Source organism: Myotis daubentonii, chromosome 5, assembly GCF_963259705.1.
Source record: "Myotis daubentonii chromosome 5, mMyoDau2.1, whole genome shotgun sequence".
NCBI classification, from domain to species: Eukaryota; Metazoa; Chordata; class Mammalia; order Chiroptera; family Vespertilionidae; genus Myotis; species Myotis daubentonii.
In genome coordinates, this window is record NC_081844.1 from 91,555,524 (window position 1) to 91,571,336 (window position 15,813).

At 49.5% G+C, this 15,813-nt stretch overlaps 1 protein-coding gene across 2 annotated transcripts in view; it reads right to left on the reverse strand.

Annotated features, from left to right (window-relative positions):
* FAT2 (FAT atypical cadherin 2) overlaps positions 1–15,813 on the reverse strand; it is a 73,765-nt gene that overhangs the window by 44,484 nt on the left and 13,468 nt on the right. For both annotated transcript variants that reach the window (XM_059698949.1, XM_059698948.1), the window contains exons 2-4: positions 5,628–8,902; positions 3,603–3,917; positions 585–643 (exon numbers count right to left, since the gene is read on the reverse strand). In XM_059698949.1, the coding sequence (XP_059554932.1) occupies positions 585–643; positions 3,603–3,917; positions 5,628–8,883 (3,630 nt within the window). In that variant the 5' untranslated portion in view covers positions 8,884–8,902. The remainder of the gene's footprint in view (positions 1–584; positions 644–3,602; positions 3,918–5,627; positions 8,903–15,813) is intronic.

The window sequence follows — 15,813 nt, forward strand, 5'->3', positions numbered from 1 at the left end:
GGAGTATGTGTCCCTCACAACTGATGTCTTTAAGACTAGCAGAGAGGTGCCTGTTCATTGGTATGGATAGCTCAGGAGGGGCATAGCTGGAGTCCTTTGATTGAATTCTGACTAGGTCAAGATCGACCTCTCTAGTTGAAATGGGCACCAGGCAGTGACATTCATGGGATTTTAGAAAGGTCTGGTTTTTATCCTGGCCCTGTTACTGACCTGGTATTTAACCTTGGGTGACCCTCTCTCTGGATCATAGGGACCCGCTGGAAACCAGACTAATGTGCATAGCACATGTGCAACTGCTCCCTCTTCCTGCACTCACGACAGGCATTACTAATCAATCAGTGCTGCCTGGACATGGTTTCAGGTTCTTTCCCCTCACAGTGCTAACGAGCCAGCAGAGACTCTCAGAGTCTTCACCACCAACCACAGCAAGATCCAGCTTAAGTAGCAACTCCTCCCTGAGCCTCGCACCCTTCTCAGCCACAGTGCTTGGAGATCTGCACATGCCCCAAGGCCTGGCTGGGCTCCAGCCTGGCATCCTTCAGGAGGTTTCAAATCCAATGAGTGGGTTCACCACCATTACTCACCTCCAGGATGTATTCATCCTTGGTCTCTCGGTCCAGCTGCCGGGCCGTGGACAGCAGACCTGGGGGAGAGATGGTAGGAGGGAGACCTGAGCTCCCAGGGCTCCTAGGGCCACTTCACTGGGGGTAAGTTGGAGGGTTACATTCAAATCCTTGATCAGAATTCTGATATTTGGAGAATGAGAACTTTAAGAGGAAATAGAACTCGAGAGGAAGAGAAGGGCAAGGGAGGAAGCGGGAGAAGACACCGACATCCCCCTTTCACCATGAGGAGGCTGCTGTGCACAATATTTTGTTGCGTAAAAAAGGCAGCTTGTCAGGAGTTACAAGGATCTCCTGAACGTTTTCGGCTGATCCACTGACTCCAACAAGTAGGTCTGCTTTGATTTGAAAGAGACCTCCCTTACCAGCTATTCAAAGTGGTAGCTTTTTACTCCTCTGTTCCTATTGTATGATTTAGCTCTTCCCATGACCCTCTCCTCCAAGCAGTCACAGCATCATGCCTACACATACACTAGTATGTGCTCATTTGCACTGGCTCTATAGTTTTTTATATGTGATCTTCAGACTTCTGATGGACTGAATTTCTCAAGGCCTAAAATTGTGTTGTGTTTTTCTTCACATCTCGCCACAGCACATGGTTTAAATGCCTCGTGAGGGCAAACATCTTTAACCTTTGCCGAATAAATGAATGAATCTTGGGCTTAACAAAAGATTGTGGATACTAGCTGACGTTCATTCATTCACTTCTCAGTTATTTATTGAGGTTTTACTGTGTGCCAGGCACTAAAGATGGTATAGTAGGCAAAAACAATCAACATTCCTTTTCTAGAAAGCCTTTGAAGTCTAGTAAAAGACATGAATAAATTAATGGAATAATCACACAAATGAATATAATGTTCTATGTGATAAATGCTTTTAAAAAGGAGGCAAGTAGATGGTGCTGAGAGGTATATTACAGTGTCAGGAAAAACTTCTCTAAGGAAAGCACAGCTGGGCTGGGACCTGAAAGAAGAGCAGGAGTTAGCCAGACAAAAGGAGAGGAAGAGCCCTGCCAGCGTGGCTCAGTGGTTGAGCATTGAACTATGAACCTGGAGGTCACGGGTTCAATTCCCGGCCAGGGCAGATGCCTGGGTTGCAGGCTCGATCCCCAGTGTGGGGCGTGCAGGAGGCAACTGATCAATGATTCTCTCTCATCATTGATGTTTCTATCTCTCTCTCCCTCTCCCTTCCTCTCTAAAATAAATAAACTCAATAAAAATATATTTAAAAAAACAAAACAAAAAGGAGAGGAAGAGACTCATGGCTTGGAACAGCATGGGCAAAGGCTGGATGCCAGGAAAGGGTATGAACTAAAGCTGGCCATGTGGCTCGATTCAGAGAGTGGCAGGGTGAGAGAGGCCAGACAGAGCCAGAAAGGTGCGCAGGGGCCACGTCAGGCACCAGTTTGTGGGACACAGCAGGATCTGGCTTTAACTTAAGGGCATAGGGACACCATCCATGGGATCCAAGCAGGGAAACAGAACAATACATGGTGGTGTTAAGAAAGCTGGGTTGGGAGCTCATTGCTGATTATTTTATTTTTAGATGTTTATTCTGGTAATAGTGTCTTCCTCAACTGCAGGAAGACTAAGAACATCTCTGCTCTCGGAGGCATTTTGCCAGACCCCATGCCAGGGAACTATTGACAGTAAACAGAATAGGGATTTGGAGACACTGAGAAGCTAATACCTTAGGTGAGAGATCTCTTCCCTCTTCTGAAAAGGGAGGGAAGGGTAGAACCAGGTAGAGAGCCAGCTAGGCCTGTTTTCTAGGCTGAAAGCATCTTTCTAGGAAGATGAATCCATTCCCCGAGGTCAAAGGTTAACAGGAAAGGTTCCAGCAAATGCCACTGTGCAAGTAGACACGTGTATCCCCACCCACTGTCTGCCCCAGGACCCCCAGGTTTATGCTTTTCCTGGTTTCCGTGTCTTAAGGATGGGGAGGCTGTCTGCTAACTTTCTCTCTTTCCCCCTCCTCCAGTCTTGCCAGGGTGAGTTGTTAGCGCTGGAGAATAGAATCCTCGGTTCAGAGGAGGGAATGTCAGCCTTCTCTGCAATCAGGTTGTTGTTCATCCTCCAAGAGGAAGATGTGGCCCTGGAGAAGTATCTGCAGTGGGGGCTGGCTCTCAGATTCCAACAGGAGCCAGGCAGGTAGCAGAAATGTGGGAGGCAGGCTGGCAATAACGCAATGGGGAATGAGGGGACTGTGGGGACCAGAGGACATGCACCTGCTTTACCTAGGGAGCTACTGACACCTCTAGGCAACTGTGGTCCTGAGCAATGGGGGACAAGGGGGGACAGTGTTACCAGATCTTTTAGTGACAACCAGAAACCTGGAATGTTTTGTGGAATTTCCCAATTTTCAAAACAATTTGAAAAATCATTGTTTAAAGCTTGTGCAAGCCACACAAAACCCCTGCGTGGGCTCCATCTGGCTCCCTGCTGCAAGCTGGTGACCCCTGCATCCCCTAAACCTCACACCATCCTTGCCCCAGAGGGCCTTGGGCTTAGGATAGGTATTTGTGAGGTGGTTGACTCTGCTGAAGTGGGTCTCTATTTCCACCACTCTGTGGGCAGGCTCGAGATCGGTTTGGAACTAGGGTTAGGAAATTCAACCTGTGGCTTGTGACTCAGGGGAGTGGTCAGTTGGGAGGACTTGGAAGTCTGGAGTCACCAGGCAACCTACTAACATTCCTAGGCCCCAAAGAAAGAAAGCTTTCATATCTTATTTTCCCATAGAGACGGACTTTGTAGAGCAGTGGTTCTCAATTTTACCACCCATCGGGATCCCCTGGATATCTTGTTACAATACAGATTCCTGGGCCCCACCCTGAGTTCTGATTCAGTAAGTCTAAGATGGGACCTGAGAATGTGAATTTCTAACAAGCTCATAGGTGATGCTGACTATGCTGGTCTGGGACCACACTTTGGGAAGCACTGCGTTAAGGAATCCCATTCACCAGATTTCTGAGGTCCTTACCTGTAAGAGGGTGAATAGCAAAGAATCCCATGTGGTTCCCACTGGTGATGTTGAAGGTCAGCTTCCCTTTGGAGCTGGAGTCGGGGTCCCAGGCATCCAGCTGAAGCACAGAAGTGTGCAAGGGCGCATCCTCCTGGACGGAGGGGTAGAACACGGGCCTGGACATCCGGGGTGGGTTGTCGTTGACATCCGTAACCTCGATGTAGACTTCAGTTACGGCAGAGAGGGGCACGGAACCCCGATCCACTGCCAGCACCGTCAGCCAGTAGCAGGGCACGAATTCTCGGTCCAGGGTTGCCAGGGTCTGAATCATTCCTAGGGACAGTTGATTGCCAAACCCCAAAATATTTTAGAGCTCAAAGTAGCTTGAGAAATCATCTTACCTGACACTCCCCAAACAGTTCTCTGGAAAGGAAACTGAGAGATATTCCACAAGAAAAGGAAACTGTTGGCAATATGGTGTGGGAGCTGCTGAGTTAAACACGGGAAATCCATATCCTTACTGTTGAACCTCTCAGGGCCTTTCTCTGCTAAAATAGCCCAAGACTCTGGCACATGGGCATCTGCAGGTTTCCAGAAAACGGTGGTAGTTGACCTACTTTCTCCTGGCCACTTCAACCCAAGGCCATTGTTTGCTTTATTTCACATTCTCGAAGGGATTTCCTTACAGTTGTCCTCAAACTGGTTCTTTCAAGCTTCAAGTATTATAGATACAATTTAAGGGTTAGGACTTTGACAAATAAATGCTGTTCCCCTTTGCAGTATCTTCATGATTTTAAAGACTTAGCTCCACAAATTGCTTGCTCTGGGCCTGCACTGTTCTAGGAGTTGGGAGTCCACTAGTGAGCAAAAGAGGCTTGCACCCTAAGTTCTCATGGCTCACACTCAGCTGAAAGGGCCAATATGAGGGAGCTCCCCATCCCTGTTCACAGTCATAGCATGTCAGAGATGAAGGAACCTATTCCTTTGACGGATGGGGAAACTAAGGCCCAAAGAAGGAACATGACTTGACCAAGATTATGTAGCAATAGGTGGGAGAGCTGGGTTTGAACTGACTCTCAGTCTAATGCTCTTTCCACCACATCACCCTGCCCTTTACCCTGGAAATACATCACCCATCAGATTGTAAAGTCCTTGAGGGCAGTGACCTACCTTTATTCACCAGGGATCTCCCCTAAGGTGTCTATGCGGGGCCTCACAAGTAGAGGGTGCTCAGTAAATGTTTGCTGAATAGCACTTATTTTCTATGAAGCTTGAAAGGGATAAATAAGTTGGTTCCACATTTTGTGGAGGGCAATTTGGAAATATCTATTCACATTGAAAATATGCATTATCTTTTGCCCCAACAACTGCATTTTTAATGGATTTTCCTATAGACACTAATGCATATGAGTAAAAGTATATGAACAAGGATGTTACACCTATACGATAGGATAAAATGTAGCCATTCCGAAGGAATGACAATATTTATATGTAGTGACATATAAGATATCCTGGAGTTACATTACGTGAAAAAAAAAAAATAAGTTCCAGAATTAGTGTCTATTATGTTTTCATAATAATGACATGAATAGTGATAATATCCCAGATACAAACAACAAAACTTTAGAAGATTATAGACCAAATTGTTAATAAATATTGTATCTGGGGAGATGGGTCACAGAGAAACATTCATTTTTAAATTATATATAAGATGTGTAATCATGATATATTCCTTTTATAAGCAAATATATGTAATGTATGTTTGTATGTATGTGTGTGTATATATATACTTACATATACAGATGCTAGTAATATGGTTAATTCTACTTAAATGGATGCACACACATATGCATGTATATATGTAGCCCCACTATGATAAAAATAGATTAAACATCAAATGAAAGGGACAGGAAGGAGAGTTCCTATTTATAGCTTTTCTTTTTCACCTGCAGTCTGACTGGATGGCTCAGGACAGATCCTGGTTTACCTTAGCCCCATCCTCTCCCAGCACCTGGCACTCCCATCCTGCCCCACTCCCGGTACCTGTGTCTTGGTTGATGCTAAAGGCTGTAAGACTGGTGCCGTCCCGCAGGAAGTACTGGAGCTCCCCATCCAAGCCACTGTCATCATCGTGGGCAGTCACTACGATCACCTGGCTTCCCGGGGGGCTGTTCTCCTGTACCTGGCCCTGGTGCACAAAGGAGTCAAAGCGGGGAGGGTGGAGATTCTCATTTACATCCAGGACTATCACCTCCACGTGGCAGAGGGTCCTGCGAGCCAGGGGCCTTCCGTTGTCACTGGCCCACAGGCTCAGGTTATACCCAGCCCTCCTCTCAAAGTCCAGCTCTTTCTCCAGAGTGAGGGCACCCGTCATCTGGTCCACGTGGAAGGTCCCATGGGCATCATTTAACAGGACATGTCGCACTTCTCCCGCTGGGCCCAGGTCAGGGTCAAAGGCATCCAGAAATGTTAGGATAGTTCCGGGGGGCAGGTCCTCCGGGACCTTCAGGCTGCTGAGTTCTGTGACGCACTGGGGGGAGTTGTCATTGACATCTTCCAATGTGATGGTAAGGTCAGTGACAGAGAAGAGCTGGTGGCCCTTCCTGGGCTGATCCCTGGCCTCCACCTTGAGAATATACTGAGGTTCTGATTCCCTGTCCAGGTGCCCTGTGACAACCAGTTCCCCAGTGAGGGGATGGAGGGAGAACTTCTCTGTGGGGCTTAGCAGGGTGTAGCGAACCCTCCCATTGTCATCGGAGTCAGCGTCTTTTGCTTTCAGCTCTGCAATTGTGGTTCCAACTCCTGTGTCCTCTGAGATGGTTACCTGGTATCCACCAGGAGGAAATCGGGGTGCATTGTCATTGCAGTCTTTCACATGCACTGTCAGCAGCTTCCAGGAGGACTTCCGGGGCGTGCCCAGGTCATACACGGTGACATTGAGGATGTAGAAACTGGTGGCTTCATAGTCCAAGGGGGCCGCTACAGTAAGCAACCCTGTCTCTAGCTCAATGTCAAAGCAGCCCTCTTCATTGCCATCTGCAATCACATAGACCAGTTTGCCGTTAAAACCAGTATCAGGGTCAGTGGCTGCCAGGCGGGCCAGGGTGGTGTTGAGAGGAACACGCTCAAGGATGTCAATGGATTGCGGGAAGTGGTCCTCAAACTGTGGGGCATGATGGTTGATCTGATATGCACTTAAGGAAGTAAAGTCCTCATCATCGGAGTCCTGGTTCGGGAGCCCAACAGAGTGGAGGATGGTCTTTGTGAATCGTGTCAGTACCCCTGTTTTCTCACATGTTATAGGAACCTCAAGACGGGGGTCCCTCACTATAGTAAGATTCAAAGTTGTGGGCGAGGCATAGTATTTCCCATCTGAGGCTGTAATTTTCAGGGAATAACTGATGGGTTGACTAGAAGTGTGATACATAAAAGAGCGTTTGAGGGATATCACTCCAGAAGAATGATTTAGATAAAAATACTCCAGCTCGTTGCCTGACACAAACTCATATTTGAGGTTCTGAAGCTCATCCACATCTATAGCTGACACAGCCGTCACTGGTCTCCCTACTGGCCAGTCTTCCCGGAGAGACCCAGTGCAGTTGACTTCCTCAAACATAGGCTTGTTGTCATTCAAGTTATTGAGCATAAGAGAAACAGATACTTCCTTTTCTTGGCGAAATGGGGACCCCCAATCTGATGCCCGTATCTGGAAGGTATAAATTCTTTTCATGAGCTCATAGTCCATGGGTTTGGTAGTGGAGATGATCCCCAGATAAGGGTCGATAGAAAAGGGCACATCTTTTGGACGAGCAATGGAATAGGTGACATAGCCATTCTCTCCATGATCCCGGTCTGTGGCAGTCACAGTCAAAACACTGGTGCCCGGAGGGATGTTCTCATCAAAGGTGCCAGCATAAGACAACCTGTGGAAGACGGGGGCATGGTTGTTACAGTCCACAATGTCGATGACCACAGTGGTGGAGGCCAGACCCGGGGAGGTTTTGATGTGTAGCTGGTAGTGGGCTTGGTCATGGAAGTCCATGAGCTTCGTGGTGGTGATGAGCCCGGTGCGAGCATTGAGTTTAAACCCTGTGCCCTCTGAGGATGGCTTTAGAACATACTGCAGGTTGGGGAAGGCCCTGTTTACTTTCACCATCACTACGCGGCTGCCAGGCGGGGAGAACTCACTAAGCTGTACTCTGTAAATGGGCTTCTCAAATTTGAGGGAAGCCAGTTTGGAAGGGGGTAGGTGAAAGCCCCTGATCTGGGAATAGAAAGAAGGACTGCCCCCACTCCTGGCTCGCAGGCTGAGGTTGAAGCCATGGAGGTGCTCCAACCAGTCGATGTCTCTGACAGACACCAGACTGAACTCACTGCTCCGGGCGTAAGACTTGATGGCTTTGAAGTACTTCCCAGGGTCACCATCAACAATTTCCAGTGAGTCCACTTCCCCTGAGCTGTTCGCATCTACCGCTACAGTGGCATAGGTGGCACCCTCACTGCTGTCTGGTGGGGCCACCACCACAGAGGTGATGGCCGGGGGCTTCCTGAGGGCAGGTTCTACATGGATGACGAGTGCAGCCAAATTGCCAAACCCATTGCCCTCTGAGATTTTCCGCATGCGGTCCACGGCCAGCACCTGGAGGTCATACTTCCCTCGCCAGGTGACGTTGAGTTTCCCAGCCAACGTGACCACGCCGCTGGTGGGATGGATGGCAAATATCTCTGACCTTGTGTTAAAGGCATAATAGAACTCGGCGTTCTGGCCCAGGTCAGCATCCGTGGCGGTCACCTTGCAGATGGGGCTCTTGAGGGCCATATCCTCGGAGATGGTGACTCGGTATGAAGGTGGGGAGAAGAGGGGCTTCAGGTCATTCTGGTCCAGGATGTGGACCACCACACGGGTCAAAGCTTCGAACTCCAAAGTCTTCTCCGTGGCTTGGACGATGAGGGTGTAGCTGTCTCGCACCTCCCTGTTCAGAAGGGCGGTGTTGCTGCTCTTCGTCCTGATCCTCAGAAAGCAGAAGTTGCCCACCACATACTCTTCTGTTTTAAACACACTGGCCATGTCCCCGGAGATGATCCGGTACCTCACTGCCCACTGGGGCTCGGCGATGTAAATGCCCATTTTCACGGAGCTCTCCACGTAGGTCTTGGGAGCTGAGTTCTCATAGATGGTCGCATTATAAAGGGTGTGTGTGAAGCGCAAGGAGGAGGACGAGATGATCCCTTCCAGGGGCTTGTCACAGGCTGTGCAATGGAGCAAGAAGACGACAAAACCCAGCGAGGCAATAATCATGGTGGAAACTCCCAAAGCCCTAAGCAAAAAAAAAAGTACACATTAGGAAGAAAATGGTTTCCACTGCTGTGGTTCCTAACTGGGGGTGATTTTGGCCCTCAGGGGACATTGTCCGAAGATATTCTCAGTTATCCCAGCTTGGGGTTGGGGTGCTGATGGCATTCAGTGGGTAGAGGCCGGGGATGCTGCTGCTCAACGTCCTACAGTGCATAGACCGCCCCCCCCGCCCCCCCCCCCCACACACACACGCACACACACAACAAGGAATGATCCGGCCCCAAATGTCAATAGTGCTGAGGTAGAGAAACCCTGTATTTGAGAAATAACAATAACGGACTAGTTTAAATCTCGAGGGCACCTGGCAGATACAACAGTCCTGACCCCTCCTCTGCTTTCCCCCCAAACCTTCAGTGGCTCCCCAGTGATGGTAAAATAGTTCCAACCAGCTCAGCAATCTGTCTCTTCCAGAGGCTAAGCTCCAGTCAAACGGAACTCCGTCGGCATGTGTAGGGCTGCAGGAAAGCCAAGCGGCCAGGGTCACGGGCCTGGCATCAGGCTGCCTGGCCACCAGCCCTGGCTCCGCTGCTTACTAGCTGGGAGCCTTCCTGGGCAGGTTGCTTAATCTCTGTGAGCCTCCATCTCCTCTTCTGTAGAATGGGCATAGGATTATTATCTACCTCATTGGGTGCCTGACACATAGTAGGTTTTCACTTACTAGTTGTGATTAGTAACAGGAAACTAACTTTCCCAGGGAGAGGAACTGCTCAGTGCCTTGCAGCAAGATAGAAGCAAAGCAAGAGTCAGATCTGGAACTCCTTGCAGCACAGGCCAGGGCTGCTTGCCCTATCCCAAGCTCACCTGTCCCTGTCCCAGCATGAGTCCCTCTGGACAGGAGGACCTGACTCTGACTCACCTTGTAACCTTGAACATAGAAAACTCCTCAATGCCTGGGATGTCAGAGCTGACATGGACCCTAGGGATGATGGAGTTCTGATCCTGCTCCTCATGCACGGCTGGGGAAATAGAGTCCTGGACAGGGTAAGGTCTTGCCCCATGTCGTATGGCGGGTGGCCAGGTGAGACGGAACTGGCCTAATGCTCTGCCCCTCAAACACTTGCTGCAGTCCCCATTCTCTCCCTTCCATTCCCCACAGGGCTTGTCCCTGAACTCAAGCCTGGGTCAGAATGTGAGGCTCATGGGGCAAGGACAGGACAGGGCAGGGAGGAGGGCAGAGTTGGTTGCCAAACGGGGCCTCCTAGAAGCTGGTGCCTGCCGCTCATGGGAGCTGAGCGCTGTGGCTGCCGACAGCTGGGCCCTGCATTCCTGGATGAAACAGGCACGACTTGTTTTTCCAGCTGCCTGCTCTTCAAAGGCGAGGAAGAGTTAAACTTCCAGGGCAAGGGGGAAAGGGAAAGTCTTGCATCCTCCTCTTTCCAGATTTTTGAGGGAGGGAACTCGGTGCAGGTTCTTTCAGACCTTGCAGGTCCATCCCAGGATGGGAGGCAGGATGGAGGCAGGAATGGAAAAAGGGCCTAATGCGGGATCTGAAAACCGTGACAGAAAAGGATGTGAATATGCCCGTTCTCTGGCCTCCCCACTACCATTCCTCACTTCAGACCCTGTTGGTGGTGCCCTAAGCCCGGGCACCCCAGGAAAGGGAGGGCAGGATGGAGGCAGGTTCTACACTTTGAGTCCTAACGCCAGTTACAGAAAAAAGCATTGTCTGTTCTCCACCACTCCTGCCCCTACGCTCCTTACTTCCCACTGCACCCTCCTGGAGCCTGCTGAGGCCAAAGCCATGCTCACTTCACCCAATACAGTCCCCTGCAAGCAGGAGGGTCCCCTGAGTTATTTGGACACCTGGCTTCCCCCCGCCCCCACCCCCCCGCCCCTCTCCAGGGATGGCATTGCTTTGGAAGTTGAAGCCCAGGGGGAAATGAGTGCTTACCCCACTCCCAGGTCCACTCACTCCATGCGCGGCCCAGCGAGCCCAGGGTGCACGCAGCCTCCAGCTCCACCTGCCCTGCTTTGCGGAAAGCTTCCTGTTCACCAGGTCAGCACCCGTGTCAGACAGGCCCCAACAAGACGCCCCGCTCGGCAGCTGCACAGGCGGCTTGCCGAGTGGGGGAGGCGTTAGGGTGAACTGTAGGGAAGGGAGCAGGGGCGGAGTCTCCCTGGAGGGGGATGAGATGCAAAGAGAATGCACCCTTGGGTGGGGGTGGGGTGCCCATGGCTGTATTCCAGCTGCGGGACCTGCAGACCTGGCGACTGGTTTGCTGAGGAAAGGACCTATGTCTGGATATCAGTTTCCTGGCTCCAGGTCCAGGCGAGTGGACAGGTTTGCAGGGTGCAAGGCCCGTTGGGCTCCCTGAGGCATCCTTTTGGCCCACACCACCTAGCACCGCTGTTTTGAAACACCTTGTGAAAACATAAGTCAATTTGTATCACCTTCCTGCTTAAAATTTTCCAGTAGCTTCCCATAGTATTTCAGTTAAAATCCAAACTCCTTACTATATCCAGGATGGCCTCATACTATCTGGGCCCTACCTTCTTCTCCAGTGATTGCTCACCAAGCTGCAGCCACACGGGCCCTTTCTCCTCCGCAGGCATACCAAACTGGGATCTGCCTCAGGGCCTTTGCACTTGCTGTGTCCCTCTCCTTGAGATTCTCACATGGCTGGCTCCTTCTTGTTACCCAGTTCTCAGCTCAGATGTCACCTCCTAACCCTCCGTTTGATGCAGTGTCCTTCCCTTCTTTATCACATCACTCCGTTTTCTCCAGGGCAGTTATCACCACACAGTATGTTCTTGCTTATTTGTTTAATGACTGTCTCTTGCACTAGACATTGGGCTCCACGAAGACAGGAGCTTTGTGTATCTTACTCATGAATGAATTCCCAGTGCCTAGCTCAGTGCCTGGTGTATAAGAACTAGTTGAAAAATTGAACTATTTGGACTTAGGAAAAGCAATGACAGAATGAAAGCGGAAAGAACCTTTAACAAGCATCTCTTACTTTTTGAAGCTGGAAAATAGTCCTCAAGAAAGAAAGGGTCCGGCCCTGGCCTGTTTGGCTCAGTGGATAGAGCGTCAGCCTGCGGACTGAGGGGTCCCAGGTTTGATTCCGGCCAAGGGCACATACCTGGATTGCGGGCTTGATCCCCAGTAGGGGGCGTGCAGGAGGCAGCTGATCAGTGATTCTCTCTCATCATTGATGTTTCTATCTCTCTCTCCCTCTTCCTTCCTCTCTGAAATCAATAAAGAAATATATTTTTAAAAGAAAGAAAGAAAGAAAGAAAGAAAGAAAGAAAGAAAGAAAGAAAGAAAGAAAGAAAGAAAGAAAAGGAAGGAAGGAAGGAAGGAAGGAAGGAAGGAAGGAAGGAAGGAAGGAAGAAGGAAAGAAAGAAAGAAAGAAAGAAAGAAAGAAAGAAAGAAAGAAAGAAAGAAAGAAAGAAGGAAAAGGTCCAGCTGGTGTGGCTCAGAGGTTGGGCGTCAACCTATAAGCCAGGAGGTCACAATTTGATTCCTGGTCAGGGCACATGCCCAGGTTGTGGGCTCAGACCCCAGTGGAGGGCATGCAGGAGGCAGCCGAGCAATGATTCTCTCTCATCATTGATATTTCTATCTCCCTCGCCTTCTCCCTTCCTCTCTGAAATCAATAAAAATATTTTTTTTTAAAAAAAAAAAAGAAAGGGACTTGCCCAAGGTCACATGGTGAGAACTAAAGCCAGGTTCTTTCCTCCCAACCATGCTGCCAGAAAGAGAAGCTGTAGTCACATGAATGTAACTGTTTGGGCTCTTGCTAACGGCATCACATCGGGTAAGTTGCTCAACATCTCTGAACCTTAGTTTTCTCAGCTGTAAGATGGGACTATTCATGGGGTTTATGAAGACCGAATAAGGCCATGCACTTGGATGTGCTTAGCACAGTGCCTGGCCCATAGGAAAGCACTCAGTGAATCTGTTTGGGGTGAGGGTGGGGGCCCCTGAACCCTCTGGGAAGGACCAGCCTGCACCCTGGCAGAGCAGGAAGCCGCTGGTCGCTGGTCGCTGGTCGAGTCTGAGCTTGCTGGCCCTGCCACAGGCTGTTCTGGGAAGCTGCGAGCAGGCGCTTGTCTGGGGTGGGGCCTCACGCTTTTGGCTCCCCAGGCCCGGAGAGAGATCTGCATGTGGGTGAATGTGCACGTTTGCAAGAGGCACACACACTTAGGGGGCAAATTTTGAATAATTTTTGTGGGTTCATTAGTTGTACATGCCTACTTGACAGAATGAGTATGATGTGAGTAAATAAATTGATAGGGTGGGGCTTGTGTGTGCACAGGTGTGAGCAAGTGCAGGTGGGGGTTCATGAATGGACCCTTTTAGGATATGCGTGACTCAAACTCTGCCTCCTTGTCACTTCCAACCCCATTTCAAAGATGGGAAGACAGCAGAAGGTGGTTCACAACACACAGGTTCTGGCTGTGTGGCCTTGGGCAAATGGCTACCTTCTCAGATCCTAAATTTCCCTTCTTCATAATACCATTTTGATAAGGACATTAGTTAATGTACACAAAAGCTAAACATAGTATGCAACATGGTTTTCAACAAATACAAAGTACTGTTACTTTCTAGCCAGCTGGCTCATACTATTGGCTGTTGAGTTTGTGGGTAATGAAAACTGTCAGGCGTATTATCAAGTCACCCCCTCTCTGTTTCTGTGCAGGCTGGTTTTTGCAGGTAACTGCTGTAGGGCTTTAGTGAGACCCTGATTAATTTCACTCTGTGTTTCAGCCCACTGCTCCCGCTCCTCAGAATCTCGATTCTGATATTCAGAAACTTGGCGGTTGTAACATCCATGTCTTAACCCAAGTCATTGATGAGAGTCTGAGCAGAGCTCCGAGGAGCAGGGCTCTGAGACCTTCCCTGTTTTCTTGGTTAGTGATCTCAGGTGCAATCTTGGAACGAGTCCTCTCAGAATGTGGAGAGCTCCCCTTGCCTGGGGTCATCCAAGCAGAGTCTAGGTGGCCCTTGGGGAAGATGAGAAGGGCTCCAAAGTGCCTTCGATCTTATGCAGGTATAGGTCTTTGGCCTGTGCGAGCCTATGGTCTCTGTTAGACCCTAACTGGGTTCTCAAAGGCAGAGAAGGGATTTCCTGTGGCTGTGGATCAGGGTTGTTCAATCAGGCCAGTAAGCTGACCTGGCTGTGGGGAGACCTAGATCTAAGGTCACTCTTCCCTGTGTAGCCTTGGTCAAGTTCATCACCAAGGCCCTCTTTCCTCATCTGTGATGACATGTGTGTGTTAGGGAGTGGCTGGGATGGATCAGTGTCTTGAAACCCTCCTATTGCTTTCAGAGGCAGAGTCTTTTTTTCCCCTCATGAAATTGTACACAATCTATAAAGAGATCAAAGCAGAGCTGCACTATTAGAAGCAGGGCTGGAGGCCTCTGCCCTCAGGCTAGACCTTCATCCCCCTGGTGCGCACCCCCTGGGAAGCACAGGTTAAAAACCTGGAGTAAAGGCCTGTGAGAGCCCCCTCCATCTGAGAAGCTGGGGCCCTGCTAGTCTAACATTCCGTGTCCCGTCATGGAGGGTTCTAAGACGTGCGATTGGATATGCTAAGATTCTAATGCTCTATGGTCGGTGTTCGTAAGGGTTGGTCCCCGTGCAGTCGCTCAGGCATTTTGGTTCTAGAAGTCTATGACTCCGGCTAATTCTATCCCTCCACGAGGAACCACATGTACTTGGAGGAATTCGAAACCCAACCAAACTGAATTAAAGAAGCTTCTTCCGGATTTGTTCAAAACAACAGGCTTAGTTTCTGAGGATGAAATTCCTCCTGTCACTCCCAGAAGTACCCAGGCACAGCTCGGCGACGGCATTCTCTCTCGTGGCCCAACACCGTACCTTTTCTTAGCCATGACACAGATGATAATTAATAACCCACACATTACTCCTGGGAAACACCTCTGCCCTTGTACTCCCATATCTAAGATAAGGAAAACTGAGATTTGCATGACACACCCAAGGCCACCCAGGAAGGCGGTGGCTGAACTGAAAAGACAGACACATTTCCTAAACCTGGGTGCTCTGGGAGAAGCATGAGATAAGATTTTTTATTTTATTTTTATTTTTTGTTAATCCTTACCTGAGGATGTTTTTTCCATTGATTTTTAGAGAGAATGGAAGGGAAGGGTAGAGACAAAGAGAAACATCAGTGTGAGGGAGGCACATGGATTGGTGGCCTCAACCAGGGCCCGGGCCTGGGGAGGAGCCTCCAACCGAGGTGGGTGCCCTTGACCAGAATCAAACGCGGACCCTTCAGTATGCGGGCCAATGCTGTAACCACTGATCCAAACCGGCCAGGGTGATAAGATATTTTTTAAAGTTTGGAGAGCTTTTCGTGAAGTAAAGAGCCACTGGATTCATTCCTCTGGATTGGAGAATGTTCACACTCTACCCTCCCCACATCTAAAGGTAAAATGACCGTGGACCTGGGTACCTCGGTACATATTTTCTGACCCTGCTCTCCTCCCGCCACTGCATCTGCCTCAGGCATCCAGTGTTAGGGCTGGCTTTTGTGACTGTCAAGAAAGAATCCTAAACATATTCAGTTTGTTAGAAAAGCTTAAAAGTAGCAATGGTGGTAGTGATGGTGAGGGATTGGGAAGGATTGTGCCATTGAACCAGAATTTAAATCGTAAGTGATAGAATGGTGACATTCCAGGTAGCTGCTAGATAGAAGTCTTTAGCTACTGAAATGAAATTTCCCCATTAGAAGTAGGGAGCCATTGGTGGTTTTTGAGAAGAAGCAGGATCAGAACAGAACCACATGCTGGGAAGAGTAATCTGACATCAGATCAAAAGGGAGAGTTTCCCATTGAAGACTCCCAGTCTGCTGTGGACCGGGTTTGAACACCAGCTTTATTGGTTTAGGCCGACTGGACTTCAC